The sequence below is a fragment of the Nansenia antarctica genome (assembly GCF_963989245.1).
Source record: "Nansenia antarctica genome assembly, chromosome: 7".
NCBI lineage: Eukaryota > Metazoa > Chordata > Actinopteri > Argentiniformes > Microstomatidae > Nansenia > Nansenia antarctica.
In genome coordinates, this window is record NC_137677.1 from 10474820 (window position 1) to 10492319 (window position 17500).

At 46.3% G+C, this 17500-nt stretch overlaps 1 protein-coding gene across 1 annotated transcript in view; it reads left to right on the top strand.

Annotated features, from left to right (window-relative positions):
* The window catches only part of LOC308162372 (uncharacterized protein), a gene marked incomplete at its 3' end in the record, with an annotated part of 106119 nt that overhangs the window by 59760 nt on the left and 28859 nt on the right, over window positions 1-17500 (top strand). The window contains exon 5 of the mRNA XM_080536529.1: window positions 15278-15386. Within this exon, the coding sequence (XP_080392655.1) occupies window positions 15278-15386 (109 nt within the window). The remainder of the gene's footprint in view (window positions 1-15277; window positions 15387-17500) is intronic.

The following is a 17500-nucleotide window of genomic DNA, read 5'->3' on the forward strand; positions in this document are numbered from 1 at the left end:
TAACAGACGCGTCGGCTGTGAGTTTGCGCTTCGTTTTCTGTTTCGTTCGAAGTTGCCTATTATGTCCACCAGCCCACTCACTCCACTCTTCCTGGTTCCACCGCCTGGTTCCACCGCCTGGTTCCCCCGCCTGGTTCCCCCGCCTGGTTCCACCGCCTGGTTCCACCGCCTCTACGTGGACGGCGTCACGACTCTTTTACTGCCCTGGTTCCCTGCTGGTGGAATGGACCTCCCACTGCTGTCAGGACTGCAGAATAACTCCCTATCTTCCGCCAGTGACTGAAGACCCATCTCTTCATGCTACACCTTAACTGTCCCTCCTGAGACCTCTAATTCTCCTCTACCCCCCCCTTTTCCCCCCATTATAGTTTCTCTACTGTAAAAAATTTTTTTTTAAGAACTTCCATCTTCTAGCACGACGACTGCTAATGGCCTCTGGCCCGAGCATAGATTACTTCTTCCTTCTGGGACTGGTGGGATGGATGATTCACTTACTTAGTCCAATGTATATGTTGTAATTCTCTTTGGATAAAGACTTAGTCTGCTTAATGGCAAAAAATGGAAATGGGAAATGCCCAGTGTCCTTGAGAGTATTCAGAGGCACTCATGAATACATAATAATAACGATTACAGAAATCTCTGTCGAGATAAAAACAAAATAGCTTTCTTAACACAATCAGAACACTTTACATAATACCAAACCCCCTGCTTTCATAAACAGTCATATATATTGACCGTGTCCAATGAGTATCGTACAAGTCATAAAATTGCAATGCGTGCACAAACTGTACAAGCCTAATATAGACTAAAAGCCTAACAAAGACATTCCATATCCTCACAGAGACTCGCCTAGCCTAACAGATGCCTTCCAAAGGACTTGCCTAAGCACAAGCAATTGCCCCTGACGAGGACCTCAAAGCCTTTAGGATACCTTGTTAAGCCTCATTATGTAATAACTGCACATTATGTAATAAAATCCCAAAATGTAATAAAAAGTCACTTTCAATATGTAATAACACCGCATAATGTAATAACCTGCACGTTATGTAATACATTGGCTGAACGCCAAATGTAATAACGTTTGCCTTATTATGTAATAAATGTGTTACATATTGTGCATGTTATTACAAAATGCGGCGGTTGCACTTTTTTGTAACACAATTGCAAAAATGGAAATGTAATAAATATATTTGACCATGAAAAGCATTTTAATTCTCCAACATAAAAAAAAATCCAGAATTGCATGTTGTGTTGAAACTAAATAGTATTTCTATCGACCACTTATATGCTGATTTGGTTGCCTTCTTCTCAAGTTATGAAGCCCCCAATGGCAATTTGCTTGTTTAGGAGACATTCTGAAGACCTGATAACTCATTCCTTCAGGGGATCATATTGTTATAAAAATGCCTTGTCTGGCAATTAACGTTATGCAACTTTTCAAAGCATTTAATGAGTGCACTGCGGTGCTTGTTACTCTCACGACTCCGACTCACGACTGCCGAATTTGTGATCTGAGACTGTGACGAGACGATAACGCTGGCAGGGTGTTGACGTATCGTTTTTGGAGTCGTATGGTAAGGGTTGGAGTCGTATGGTAAGGGTTGGAGTCGTATGGTAAGGGTTGGAGTCGTATGGTAAGGGTTGGAGTCGTATGGTAAGGGTTGGAGTCGTATGGTAAGGGTTGGCGATTGCGTGCGAGTGTCAATAGGTTAGGTGCACGATCTCACTACTTCCTGAAAGGCAACTGGTATGAACATATCCTGTCTCACTCTATTGGTTTAATTGATTAATCAGCTGTGCACTGTGTGTTCCAACGGTTTACCGCACAGCTGATTAATCAGCTCTCAATAACCTGCAAGAACTTTAATCCACTTTCAGCCCTGGCTATGATTTTTTTAAAGTAAAAAAAAAAGTTTAAAAAAAGTAACAAGCACAGCGCAGCGCACTCAGTACGTTTACATGCTTTGAAAAGTTGCATAATGTTAGTTGACATTTTTATTCAATAATATGATCCCCTGAAGGAATGAGTTATCGGGTCTTCAGAATGTCTCCTAAACAAGCAAATTGCCATTGGGGGCTTCATAACTTGAGAAGAATGCAACCAAATCAGTATATAAGTGGTCGATAGAAATACTATTTAGTTTCAACACAACATGCAATTCTGGATTTTTTGTTGGAGAATTAAAATGCTTTTCATGGTCAAATATATTTATTACATTTCCATTTTTTCAATTGTGTTACAAAAAAGTGCAACCGCCGCATTTTGTAATAACCTGCACAATATGTAATACATTTATTACATAATAAGGCAAACGTTATTACATAATGAGGCTTAACATACCTCCTCCTTCTGTAGCTGAAACTACAACAAGCGTCTTCGCTCTCCTCACATCAAGATCGCACACTGATCAAGTGATGTGACTCCTATCATCTGGAACGCCCTCCCCAACCGCATCAGGCAGGCTGACACCCTCCCAACATTTAAACAGGCCCTCAAAGCCCACCTCTTCAAGCTTGCCTTCACCAGTTAACCCTCTCCCCCTCCCCTTCCCATGTGTCCCCAGCACTACCTTAATTAGGCCCCTATACTTTCTTCTATTTACCTTTTTGTTTCTTTTTATTATTACTACTCGATCTTTTCAGTTTGTAAAGCGTCTTTGAGTGTCTAGAAAAGCACTATAAGTCTAATGTATTATTATTATTATTATTATTATTATTATTATTATTATTATTATTATATGACGACATTGACGAAGGGCAGATATGGAACGCTGAGCTGTGCTGTATCCTGGCTCCTGAAACAGCAGCTGTAGCTGGCATCTGTACCTGAGCTGCTGTGCATGTGCCTGTCAACACCTCAACCCCCGACTGGCTCCTCCTCCTCCTCCTCCTCCTCCTCCTCCTCCTCCTCCGCAGCTTGCAGTGTTGTCTTCGTGGCTTGGTCCAGATATGTATTGCTATGTATTGTACTGCTAATGTCAAGAAAAGTGCAAGAAGCACTGGACGAAAACAATTATAAAATGATGGTTCTCGAGCCTAAAGGCCCATAGGGCAGGAGCCTATCTCCTGTTTCAGCAGCGTGAGGCGCTGGTATGTCGCAGGGTCTTACCCCCAATCCAACCCTTGCAGCAGGCTGCCCACGTGATAATGGGTTCCTTACAAGACAGTCAGAGCGACAGTAGCGAATAATCACTTCATTTAGCTGGAGACGGAGTCTGCCGTAGTCAGGCTGGCAATCCGATTGCATTTATCTTGTCAAATGAAATGAGTCATCCTATCAGAGAATAACATCAAAGGAAGACGGGATGACTCATCTCATTTGACAGATAATTGACAGAAAATTGGCAAAAATCAAAACAACCTTTCAGCGAGTTCCTTATTAATCTCCGATGCTAAGCACGTCCGCGGCCTTTTCAGAGCACACCAGCTAGCTGAGTGCTGAGCCAAACATCGTATCCGCTTCTCATCTCTCTATTATGTTTAATCCGTTGCTGGTAGGTAATTTTACATAATAATAATAATAACTTGAATTCATATAGCGCCTTTCAGGGTACCCAAGGTTGCTTTTCAGAGATAGCAAAACAAAAACAGTCAGACAAACAAAACAACTACAGAACGAGGGGCCGAAGGCCTTGGTGAACAGGTGGGACTTGAGGGCCGTTTTTAAGGCGTCCAGGGTGGGGATGTTGCGGATCGCCGTAGGGAGAGAGTTCCACAGGGTGGGTGGCTGCCGTACTAAAAGCTCCGTCCCCGAAGGTTGGCAGGTTGGTGCGGGGGGGGTGGCAAGCAGGCCAGAGTCTGAAGACCGCAGGTCTTCCGGGGAGGGGCATGTGGGCGGAGGAGGTCGGATAAGCACTGGGGGCGCGGGCCTGGGGGGAGTTGTAGGTGAGGAGGAGGATGTTGTAGGAGATGCGGGACTTGACCGGAAGCCAGTGGAGGTGGATGAGGGTGGGGGTGATGTGCTGCCACGGCTTTGTGTGAGTGAGAGCCCAGAATAGAGCTCATGGTTCTCATGGTTGGACCTGTGCTGATGGAAGTGGCCGGCGGCTACTCTTTCCAGAGGTTTGCTGAGGAAAGGAAGGTTGGAGGTCAGCCGGTGGTTCTGAAGGTCATCAGGGTCCAGACCAGGCTGAAAGACCAGGCTTACATGGAGAACATTGTTTCAGTTTCTTGTGGTCGTGAATCTATAATGTTTCAGTTTCTTGTGGTAGTCAATCTGTAGTGAATCTACAGTGTTGTTTTAGTTTCTTGTGGTAGTGAATCTATAATGTTTCAGTTTCTTGTGGTAGTGAATCTATAGTGTTTCAGTTTCTTGTGGTAGTGAATCTACAGTGTTTCAGTGTTTTGTGGTAGTGAATCTATAATGTTTCAGTTTCTTGTGGTGGTGAATCTATAGTGTTGTTTCAGTTTCTTGTGGTAGTGAATCTATATTGTTTCAGTTTGTTGTGGTAGTGAATCTATAATGTTTCAGTTTCTTGTGGTAGTGAATCTATAATGTTTCAGTTTCTTGTGGTAGTGAATCTATAATGTTTCAGTTTCTTGTGGTAGTGAATCTATAATGTTTCAGTTTCTTGTGGTACTGAATCTATAATGTTTCAGTTTCTTGTGGTGGTGAATCTATAGTGTTGTTTCAGTTTCTTGTGGTGGTGAATCTACAGTGTTTCAGTTTCTTGTGATAGTGAATCTATAATGTTTCAGTTTCTTGTGGTAGTGAATCTATAGTGTTTCAGTTTCTTGTGGTAGTGAATCTATAGTGTTTCAGTTTCTTGTGGTAGTGAATCTATAGTGTTTCAGTTTCTTGTGGTAGTGAATCTATAGTGTTTCAGTTTCTTGTGGTAGTGAATCTATAGTGTTTCAGTTTCTTGTGGTAGTGAATCTATAGTGTTTCAGTTTCTTGTGGTAGTGAATCTATAGTGTTTCAGTTTCTTGTGGTAGTGAATCTACAGTGTTTCAGTGTTTTGTGGTGGTGAATCTATAGTGTTTCAGTTTCTTGTGGTAGTGAATCTATAGTGTTGTTTCAGTTTCTTGTGGTGGTGAATCTGTGGTTTAGGTGTGAGAGGCAGGGTTAAGGGGGCACCCAGACGATGGCTCTGTTGTGCTTCGCTAATGAAAAACTGTGAATGCTGTCGTCAGCACAATGCCTGTCCCCTCACACACACACACACACACACACACACACACACACACACACACACACACACACACACACACACACACACACACACACACACACACGGCTGGGTCACACTAGGCTCCCTCAGTTCACAAAGCGACAGCTAACAAAGTGAAGTTAGTTGAAGTCTTGGGTCTCGTTGATTGAATCCACGTTTTTCTTTTTTTTAATGAAGATCTGATCTACATATTTTCACGATGTTAAGTGAATATGGAAATGCGGGGTTAGAATGAGTAATGAGCTGTACGGGTGGAATGGGAATCCGCTACCCTTCGAGGTGCTGCTCTTGCACTGAGCGATAGACCCACACACTGAGCAACAACCCCCCCCCCCCCTCTCTCTCTCTCCTTTTCCTTTCTTTCTGTCTGTCTGTGACCCTCGCCCTCTCTCTCTTTCTCTCTGTATGTCTGTCTTCCTCGCTCTCCCTTTCTCTCTCTCTCTTTCTCTCTGTCTTTCTGTCTTCCTCTCTCTCCCTTTCTCTCTCTCTCTGTCTCTCTCTCTCTCCCCCCCACTCTCTCTCCCCCCCCACACTCTCTCTCTCTCTCTGTTACACACCATCCCTCCTTCCACCAGAGTCCTGTCTTCGCAGAGGAATAATTGGACTGGGAGTTAAGCCTCCTACTAAATGTCAGCTTCTTCTGGCTCCATCCGCTTGCCCTCCGGCCACTGTGGGCTGGCGAATGTGTTGCTAGCTGCTGTTCTCCTCAGAGTTTGACTTTGTGCCCTCATCTGCTCTTATGGTGTGACAACAGCCTTGTGTTTGTGTGTGTTAGCTCCTGAAAACTGACTTACTTTATGCTTGACATCTCCTTACTCTTTGCCCAGTAAGACACACATACATACACCCACCCACACACACACACACACACACACACACACACACACACACACACACACACACACACATACACACATACGTCCTTCACACACACACACCCACACACAGCCCCAGAGGCAATGCCTTGAGCAGAGAATAATAACAAAACACATGAATATTTCACCAGCCTTCGGTTTGTTTTCCGAGGGTTTATGTACATATGGTTTGTTGTGATGGCTGGAGAAGTCTCTCTCACAGTCTTTTTGGGGTCAGAGTGAGCTTCTAAAAAATGCTATTTAAGAGCTAGATATGCAGCGTATGAATAGCTATTCTAAAGTTATCTAAGAGCAGATATTCATAGACATTCTAACGGTATTGGACGCTTCACTGGCCTTTAAGGGGTGAGAGTCTGATAAAGATACCCTGTGGGATCCGTGGGCATGACTCACTCACTGCAGCGTGTCCTCCTCTGATACTCTATGATACTCTAGAGGCCTGGAGGGAAAGAAGCAAGCCAAACAAACAAAGTGCTGTCTTTCATTTCACTTTAAAGGTGTGAACTTGTTCCCGCCATTCAGCTGTTGATGTGTTGTGTTTTCTATATATATATATATATATATATATATATATATATATATATATATATATATATATATATATACAGTGGGGAGAACAAGTATTTGATACACTGCTGATTTTGCAGGTTTTCCCACTTCCCACGTCTGTAATTTTTATCATAGGTACACTTCAACTGTGAGAGACGGAATCTAAAACAAAAATCCAGAAAATCACATTGTATGACTTTTAAATAATTAATTTGCATTTTATTGTATGAAATAAGTATTTGATCACCTACCAACCAGTAATAATTCCGGCTCTCACAGACCTGTTAGTTTTTCTTTAAGAAGCCCTCCTATTCTCCACTCATTACCTGTATTAACTGCACCAGTTTGAACTCGTTACCTTTATAAAAGACACCTCTCCACACACTCAATCAATCAGACCCCAACCTCTCCAAAATGGGCAAGACCAAAGAGCTTTCTAAGGACATCAGGGACAAAATTGTAGACCTGCACAAGGCTGGGATGGGCTACAGGACAATAGGGAAGCAGCTTGGTGAGAAGGCAACAACTGTTGGCGCAATTATTAGAAAATGGAAGAAATTTAAGATGACGGTCAATCTCACCTCGTGGGGCATCAATGATCATAAGAAAGGTGAGGGATCAGCCCAGAACTACACGGCAGGACCTGGTCAATGACCTGAAGAGAGCTGGGACCACAGTCTCAAAGAAAACTATCAGTAACACACTACGCCGTCAGGGATTAAAATCCTGTAGCGCACGCAAGGTCCCCCTGCTCAAGACAGCGCATGTCCAGGCCCGTCTGAGGTTTGCCAATGATCATCTGGATGATCCAGAGGAGGAATGGGAGAAGGTAATGTGGTCTGATGAGACCAAAATAGAGCTTTTTGGCATAAACTCCACTCGCCGTGTTTGGAGGAAGAAGAAGGATGAGTACAACCCCAAGAACACAATCCCAACCGTGAAGCATGGAGGTGGAAACATCATTCTTTGGGGATGCTTTTCTGCAAAGGGGACAGGACGAATGCACCGTATTGAGGGGAGGATGGATGGGGCCAAGTATCGCGAGATCTTGGCCAATAACCTCCTTCCCTCAGTAAGAGCATTGAAGATGGGTCGTGGCTGGGTCTTCCAGCATGACAACGACCCGAAACACACAGCCAGGGCAACTAAGGAGTGGCTCCGTAAGAAGCATCTCAAGGTCCTGGAGTGGCCTAGCCAGTCTCCAGACCTGAACCCAATAGAAAATCTTTGGAGGGAGCTGAAAGTCTGTGTTGCCCAGCGACAGCCCCGAAACCTGAAGGATCTGGAGAAGATCTGTATGGAGGAGTGGGCCCAAATCCCTGCTGCAGTGTGTGCAAACCTGGTCAAGAACTACAGGAAACGTCTGATCTCTGTAATTGCAAACAAAGGTTTCTTTACCAAATATTAAGTTCTGTTTTTCTGATGTATCAAATACTTATTTCATGCAATAAAATGTAAATTAATTACTTTAAAATCATACAATTTGATTTTCTGGATTTTTTTAGATTCTGTCTCTCACAGTTGAAGTGTACCTATGATAAAAATTACAGACCTCTACATTCTTTCTAAGTGGGAAAACGTGCAAAATCAGCAGTGTATCAAATACTTGTTCTCCCCACTGTGTATATATATATATATATATATGTTACGGTACATGTGGGAAAACTAGGGTTAGGGTTAGGTGCTAGGTTGCTAGGGCTAGGGCTAGGGTTAGGGTTAGGGTTAGACATGCCAGCATGTAACAAGTCACCCTAGCACCTAACCCTAACCCTAGTTTTCCCACATGTACCGTATTCCCACATGTACCGTAACATATAGATATGTTTCCAGTATATATTTATATATATATTTCCAGTTTTTAAGCGGTTCAAGTCCAGTGAATGACCTGAAATGGAACAAATCTAAGCTGTAAACTTGCCAGAGGTTGAAGAAACAGACTGACAAAAACTGACAAATAATGTAAATGTTATAAAAAAAACAGCATTTTGCAGGGAACAAGTAATGGGTTCACAACTTACACCTTTTCTGCAGCAATAGAAGTAAATTAAGCCTTGAAAGTTGATGCAAACAATTCCTGTATGCGCTGTGTTAAAGCAGTGTAGGCACAGACTGTTATTACACCCTCTGAAGCATGATTTGGGTGATAGATTTGTTCATGAAATGACTAAATACAAAGAGATCATAAACCAGGTAGCACTCTCAGCTCGGAGGAAACACACACACACACACACCCACACACACACACACACACACACACACACACACACACACACACACACACACACATACACACACACACACACACACACACACTGAAGACTTATATTTGGCAAAGCAGAAGATAGCGTATTGATCAAATCTCTCTCTCTCCTCCCTCTCCACCTCCCTCTCTCCCTCCCTCCCTCTCCACCTCCCTCCCTCCCTCCCCCCCCTCTTGCTAACTGTATTAGTGTGTGTGATGACAGTCTGCTGCAGAGCCTTACTAGCTCTGATGGATGACATGTTTCATAGCAGGCATTTATCACAGGAATAATCACCAGGCCTGTCTAAAAACAACCCCGCTTAATTACTCATCATAACAGACTCCCTGTTATTATCTGTGTGTGTGTGTGTGTGTGTGTGTGTGTGTGCGCGCGTGTGTGTGTGCGTGTGTGTGCGTGTGTGTGCGTGTGCGTGCGTGTGCGTGTGTGTGCGCGCGTGCGTGTGTGCGCGTGACCACGGATTTTGTATGCTGATTCATGTGGACCTACAGTAGTGTGAATCCCAAAGGTCGCGTTGCTGACGTGTAAAGAAATGTGTCGCTCGCATGTAAAAACATGTTCAGTTCCTTATGAGACTGTGGCAGGACAATTAGACTACGATCGACCGCCACAGTCTAGGTAAACACTGGTGGGTGTGTGTTTACCTATAACAGTGATGTCATCGCCTCTTAACCTCCGCATATAACTAACGAATGAAAGGAGAGTTCAGCCCACCCAAACATGCACTTGCCCCCCCCCCCACAGATAATACCAGTACCGTTTCTAACTTCTGATTGGGTGGCAACCTACAGCCCGCCTCCAAAGTCGCCCATTGCCCCCCCCCCCCCACCTCTTTTCGTGCCGTTCAGGCACAAACACACACCTGTCCTCTGCACAGTGTCTCGGACCAAGCCCGGGGGAGGGTGTTGCTATGACAACTATGAACTCTGATGGCTTAAGATTGCACACACACACACACACACACACACACACACACACACACACACAGGGCAAGTAAAAGCACAAACACAGTCCCACCGTCCCACCCCTAGCAGCAGAGAATAGTTCCCTTACTATTCTCCACACACTATTACTGTTAAACTGCTATTGTTCCCCACAAAACAGATACCACACTACACCCTTTTTTATGATAGAATTCCGGTGACTTTTCTAGAAAGTTTACCCATTCTCTCAGTTTGTCGATACGGTGCTGCTAGCGAAAGCTCATAGTTTGACCTACATTCCATCCAAAGGGACTTCCAACACTAGCTGTGTCATTTAAAAAATAAATAAATCCATGTGCAAGTCTAGTGCTGCTTCTACCTCGAGCGATCCTGCGGCTATTGCTTCTGCAGGCCTCTACCCTCCACAAGCACTGCTCCTGTACCCTCCTCCGCAAGCAGCCATGGCTGTGCAGGCCATGCAGGGTGAGCCATGTGCCGAAACGTTTTTCGACCGTTTCTCTGTAAACTTCTTTCGTCACTACTGTGTGTCAAAAGAGTATGATGCTCCTTGTCTCAAAAGACTGCTTGAAATTCGGCTGGAAGCCGTGATGATGTGACGAGGTACATTGTTGAGAATGAAGACCGTCTTCTCACTAGCCTGTCAGAGATCTCAGAGGATGATGAGGCCACAGTTAGATTTGTGCACTCACTGCACTGAGGCATCAGGCCTGTTAATTCAAATTAAGACGCGTCGTTGCTTGGAGATTGGCAAATTTCTAGTACGGTCGGTGCTTGGTGGTGCTTGAAACCAGCGAATGCCGTTCTACAGTCTCAGTGTGTGGATATGTGCACTGCTTGTGAGGTTGTTGGTGCATCACTGGAGTCCTTCAAGGACATCCAGATGGGATGTCCAGACGAGATGATTGCTGGACAGAGCTTTCTCAGACATCTGTTGGGGATGATTCACGTCTCCAAAGAGAAGGAGAACATCGAGTAAACACCTTGGTGAAAGTGCTGTGCTCTCAGCTGTGGGTCGTACAGATTCTGATGGTCCCACCTTCACCTCCTGTCCAAGAAGAATGTAGACCAGTGGCGGACTCAGGCTGTTTGAAGGGCAGTGGCGAAAAGAAAAAAAGGGCATCTACTGCACAACATGGGACCCCATCAGTGCACATGGTCAAGTTTAGACCATTGGAAGGACAGCCAATAGGGCACATCCTCTAATTTTGCCACTCAAAAGGGCACTTTAGTGCGACGTTTTTCCAACTGTGGGGGCACATGGTCAAGTTTAGACCATTGGAGGGGCACCAATAGGGCACGTCCTCTCATTTTCGCCACTCAAAAGGGCATTTTTGCCACTCAAAAGGGCACTTAAGAGAGACGTTTTTCAACCGTGGGGGCACCAGGAGGGGCGGTCACCCCCCCTGCCCCCCCTCTGAGTCCGCCAGTGATGTAGAACCAACGAATGTACCCAGATCTAGTTCATTTCTACATTCAACCTTGTTGCGCCCTCTGCTTGCTGGCACTACGGCAGACGATGAGAGAGTGACATATTCCAATTATGTTTGCAAAAACAATGTTGGTCAAGAAATGTCCAAACGAAACAGACCTGACCAGTGTCCACTGTGTGTCAACACCAGCGGGAGTAGAAGGAAGCTTGTGTATGTAACAGCCCTGGTAATTGGTGTCTTCAGCATCATGTGAGAGTTCCTTCTCCACAAGGTCACGAGTCCTAACCCCCTACCGTCTCACCATGTTACATGAAGAGAAGAGGAATCTGGTGACCTTGGCCTGAGAAATCTAAAAAGTGTTGTAATCTCTGAACAGTGAAACCGATATGTACACACATACCGTCAAATGAAAGCTGAGAATCTGCTGATTTAGAGACAAAAAAGACAAAAAAAACGAAAGAAAGACAATGCTTCGCTGTCCCATGACTACCTCAGGTGCTCTCTCACTGCCTCGCTGCCCCTCGCCCCAGATCCTGTCTCTATCCCTCCATCCCTCTCCGTCTCTCTCTGTCACACACCATCACTCCCTCCATCTCTCCCATGACACCCGTCCCGCTGAGGAGCTGTGACGTTTTAATGTACCCGTCAGACTCCAGTGAATAAGTAAAATAGAAAATATACTTTTTTTTCGATCTCATTCTTTCTCGTTCTCTCTCATTCATTCATTCATTCATTCTCTCTCATTCATTCTCTCTCTCTCTCTCTCCCTCTCTCTCTCTCTCTGTCTTTCTCTCTCTCTCTTTCATTCTCTCTCTCTCTTTCACTCTCTTCTCTCTCTCTCGATCCCACAAACACACACACACACACCCCTTAAACACATACTCTCTGCCCCATCTATCTTTGTTCTTTCCCTCTTTCATTCTCTCTCTCTCTCTCTCTCTCTTCCACTCTGTCTTCCACTCTTCTCTCTCTCGATCCTACAAACACCCCCCCCCCCTTACACACATACTCTCTGCCCCATCTATCTTTGTTCATTCCCCCCCTCTCCATCTCACACTCGCATCGCAAGTGAAGTTTGTTTCTTGGTCATTTGTTTTCCCTCCCTGACTCGGGTTCGGTCGCTGGCGAGGGCCGTGGTTGATGTATGAGCTTGTACTTGTAGCTACTAGCTTGTACTGACACACACACACACACACACACACACACACACAGGGGGTACACACACACGGTGGTACGACAGCGCACACGGTAGCGCTTGATGTAGATGTAGTCGAGGGCCGGGGCCCGATGTACGTCCAGCAGACCTATCTGTCGTGTCATCTCCATGGCGATAGGGGGGTCTTTTTTTATCAGGCCGGTGAGGTGAGGTGAGTCGTGAGCTAGCTAGCTAGAAAACCCCCCCGGAGGGAGACGGGGGGGCCACTTTTTAGCAGACGATGTAATCTCCTTTTATTTCCCTCCTCCCTGCCCTATCTGCACTTCAAGCTCCCTTGGGCAGGAGCACTATGTGGCAGACGGGGAGCACTATGTGGCAGAGGGCAGAACCAGACCCCTGCTGCCTGCAGATTAAAGGGAGGACGTCCCTCGGGGAATCAGTGTGTATCAGAGCAGCCGGAGGAGGGAAGATTAAAGCTGGTATCTGGGCTGGGAAAGGGTTGTCGGACTTCACTTCACACTACTGATGAAGTACCCTGTTAGACTGACTGACTGACTGACTGACTGGCTGGCTGGCTGGCTGGCTGGCTGGCTGACTGGCTGACTGGTACGTGTGTGTGTCTGTGTGTCCGTGTGTGTGTGTGTGTGTGTGTGTGTGTGTGTGTGTGTGCGTGTGTGTGTGTGTGTCTGTGTGTGTCAAGGCTCCGTAGACCTCAGATCAGAGGAGGAGGTTGCCATGCAGATTATCGACACGCAGCCCTGGTGTATCTGAGTGGTTATGAGTCATCGTCAGATAGCTTTGTCTGAAACTCGCTCCGCTAATTGAAATGTCATGGTTATCACCCTGCGTCCATGGGGAGGGGGGCTTCTAGAAGCAGGCGGAGGGGGGGGGGGGGGGGACAATGGGACTAGCAGAAGCATCTGAAAGGTCGCGGGGCTGAAAGCGGTAGCGTGAAGAGGATGCTCGGTTCTAAAAGGTCTTCTTCTTTTTCGTGTGTGTGTGTGTGTGTGTGTGTGTGTGTGTGAGAGTGTGTGTGTGTGAGACTGAGTATGTGTGTGTGTGTATGCACGGTCGTGTGTGTGTGTGTGTTTGCGTGCGTGCGTGTGACAGACAGAGAGAGAGAGAGAGAGAGTGGAGACTTCCTGCCTCCCGTGTCTCCTACCTCGGAGCTTGTTGTCATTTCACGTTAATAGACCAATTAGAACAATTTTCCACATGAGCTGTAATGAACATTCCCCCTCTCCCCAGCCTGGTGTTAAACACAGTTCACCATCAACCTCTTTAGAACAGGAGAAGAGGAGCTTTAGCTTGAGTACTAGAACGACTGTGCCTGCTTCAGATGAACGTCATGAATGTGGACAGCCTGCAGGCTGAATTAGTGGTTATATTGTACGCTTGGTGTGGTTTTATTCGATGATTTGTATATCCGAGTCAATGTCGTGTAGCGTCGGTTCAGGCAGGGGTCCTCTTGAATTGACGGTTGCAGCTGTCCGTCAAGCGACAAGGACGTCTGGTTCACACGGATGTGAAAACATCCCTCACGTGTTCAAGGGACGGAGGCTTTAATTAATCAGCCATGAGGGGTCATTTGACCCCTGCGAGTAAAGAAAATGTGTATATCTTTGCACTCGATCAAATTTCAGGACCCTCCTTTCATGACTTTTCCTAGATATGTGTGTTCTACCACCCAGTATCCATACATTTTCTAAAATCACATCAGGATAAGCTAGTATGAAGCTATTTTGCAGTTTTTTTCTGTGTAGGAAGCAGGCTAATTTAGCGGCCAACTAGTGGCCGTTGTGTGTAAATAGCAGCTTGAGCATTGTAACTTAGGTCAAAAAGACACTGCTGTTTCTAGTTTTAAAAGTAGCCGCGTTGACATTTCCTCCAGAGCGTTCGATTGTTGACATGGTTGCGTGGTTGCAATGCGAGGAGGTTTCGTGCGGTCATCCCATGCACCACCCCCCCAGCCTCCACCCTCACCCTTCAACCTTGTTGCCGTGGAGAGCTGGAGTCAATGCACACTCAAGGCAATGCACACATTGTTCCACGATACGCCAAGCAAGGAGGGGAGATTGACAGTGTTGTAACCAAATGTACAGTCTTCCCTCTGTCGTTCTGTGGCCACCTCTGGGTCGAGAAGCCGCCTGTGGGGGAGAGAGAGAGGCGCTCTTGTAGTCTGTTTACATGCACCGTTCTGTTTACTGTTATGTTAATCCTTATGTATGAACGTGAATACATTTGCTGTTGTGTTCGTTCTTACGCTGAACGTGAATACATTTGCTTTGAAAGTCATTCTGGGACTTGTTACTTATTTCTTACCTTCATACTTGTCTTTTCGCCGGCACGGCTACGAAATAGGTCTTAAATTATTTTAAAAGTGGTCGTAAAAAGTTGTACATTTTAAACCTTGTTGAAACCCCCCCCCCAAAAAAAGTTGAAACCTGCAGGAACCCTGCCACCCTCCACCCCCCCCCCCCCCCCCCCCCCAGCCTCCACCCACCACCCCCCAGCCTTGATAAACCCCCGCATATTGTATGACTTGGTATGTTTCTAATGTATTCTAACTCGTTTAACGGAAGCTCGACAGAGCGGAGCCAACCAATTACCCCGAGCTTAAATCTATTACCAGGTTCAGGCGACACAGGGTCGAACTCATGTGAGTGTTCTGATCTGGGTTTACAGTTACAGATAAAAAACAGAATGATCATTATATCTGGCCCCTCTTCACTTCAGACTGGTTCAGAATATCAATCGTCTTTCTTTTGTACGGGATATTCTATCTATCTATATTCTATATCTCGTTGACGGTGGCGGTGTCCGTTCTGGTAGGAGATGATCCTGTGCCTGGTGCAGTCAGTCAGTGGTGTGTGTCTCTGTGTCTCCTGCAGGATATTCTACGTGTCGCACGACTCCCAGGACCTGAAGATCTTCAGCTACATCGCCAGGGACGGGCAGAGCAACGTGTTCCGCTGCAACGTCTTCAAATCCAAGAAGAAGGTGAGACCTACACACACGGACGTGCACACACACACACACACAGAGCCACACACACACACACACACACAGACGTGCACACACACACACACACACACACACACGCACACACACACACGCACACACACACACACACACACACAAACACACACACAGAGAGAGAGAGACATGCACACTCTACACACACACACATACACACACACACACACACACACAGAGACATGCACACGCACGCGCACACACACACACACACACACACACACACACTTCAAGGACAACTGTATTATTTGAAAAAGACATTTCAGCACAAATCATATCTTACTCTCACGCACAAACTTAGAAACACACACACACACACATGTATGTACACACACACACACACACACACACACACACACACACACTCCACTATCAACAGCACACTCCCAGCTGAAGGAGAAACACAGTGAGGTTCTCTGGGGCAGCTTTGACCCTCAGGCTGTTAAGCTGGAAAGCACTTTTTTGTGCCTGAGTGTGTGTGTGTGTGTGTGTGTGTGTGTGTGTGTGTGTGTGTGCTGGAGCGTGGTGGTGGTGATGATGGAGTGGTACAGTTCCCCTGGTCGTAGCTCAAACAGCTCATAGTGAAAGGTCAAAGGTCAGTCTTTTAAAGGCTAGTAACGTCTTCCACTACGTTACACACTCCTACCCCGGTCCCGCAGGCACAGAGACTGATCTCACACACACACATACACACACACACACACAGGCATACACACACATACACACACAGGCACACACACACACACACACACATACACACACACACACACAGGCATACACACACAGGCATACACACACGCACAGAGGCACGCACACACGCACACACAGGCATGCACACACACGCACGCACGCACACAGAGGCACACACACACACACACACACGCACGCACACAGAGGAACACTCACTCACACACACACACTCTCACACACACACAGCTTTATCAGGGTATGTGTGTGTGTGTGTGTGTTTGTGCCACAGTGTGTCTTAACCTGACTGGGTAACCATAAGTAATGGAGGTAAGGGGAAGTCAGTTTTGTAGCCCGGCCCTCCAGCACACTTTCATGGGCTTTCCACCGGGGCCGTAACTCGCCTGGCGTTTATGGAGCTCCCCCGATCCATAGATCAGCCTGTGAAAGAGGAGGCAGGGGAAGGCAGGGCCGCGAGCCCCAAAGTTGTTAAAGTCTACATAAAGAGTTTCTACCGCTGTTATCGGCCCACAGCACAACTTGATTGACTGATCTCCCTGTCTCCACCTCTGGGCCCCACACCACTCATTAAGACCTCACCATTCGTCTCTGTCTCGCTCTCTCTTTGTCTCTCTCTCTCTCTGTCTCTTTCTCAATCCATCCCTCTATCTCTCCCTCTCTCTCCCTCTCCACCTTTGACCCACAACTCATTAAGATCTCTCGCTCGCTCGCTCTCTCTCAATCCATCTCTCTCTGTCTCTCTCTTTCTCTCTCTCTCTCTCTCCCTCTCTCTCTCTCTCTCTCTCTCCCCCCCCTCTCCCCTCTCTCTCTCCAGAGGTTCAGGGTTAGAGGCCATCCCTCTGCTCCTCTAGTAGACAGGTAAATGAACCTCATTAACCATCTTGTCTCTCAGTGAGAGTTTAAACACTTGGGGGAATACATTACCGTGAAGGCTCGGCAAGTGTGTGTTTGCGTGTGTGTGCGCCTGTTTGTGTGTGTGTGCGTGTATGCGCCTGTGTGCGTGCGTGTGTGTAAGACTTGGATATATATACAGTATCGTGGAGGGATTACGATCAAGATGTGCCTTGCTCATGTGCCTGGCTCTCCAGTCTGCTGGTGCTTAGAGAAGACTAAAGGCTGCGTTTGTAAATCCGCTCCGGAATGCCTCTCGTCCGATCGAATTAATTGGTCCCTTTGTGACGTCGAACCCAGCGGTGTGCGCTCCGGCCAGCCGGTGTGCGCTCCGACAAACGAGAACAGTGAATCCAATCCACAAATGATAAGTGTTTAGTGACCGTTAAACTGTTGTTTATTATATCAAGTGGGTACTTTGTTAAGTACTAAGTTGGTGTTATGAAAAAAAAAATACTAGATATTGTTGACACAATAAG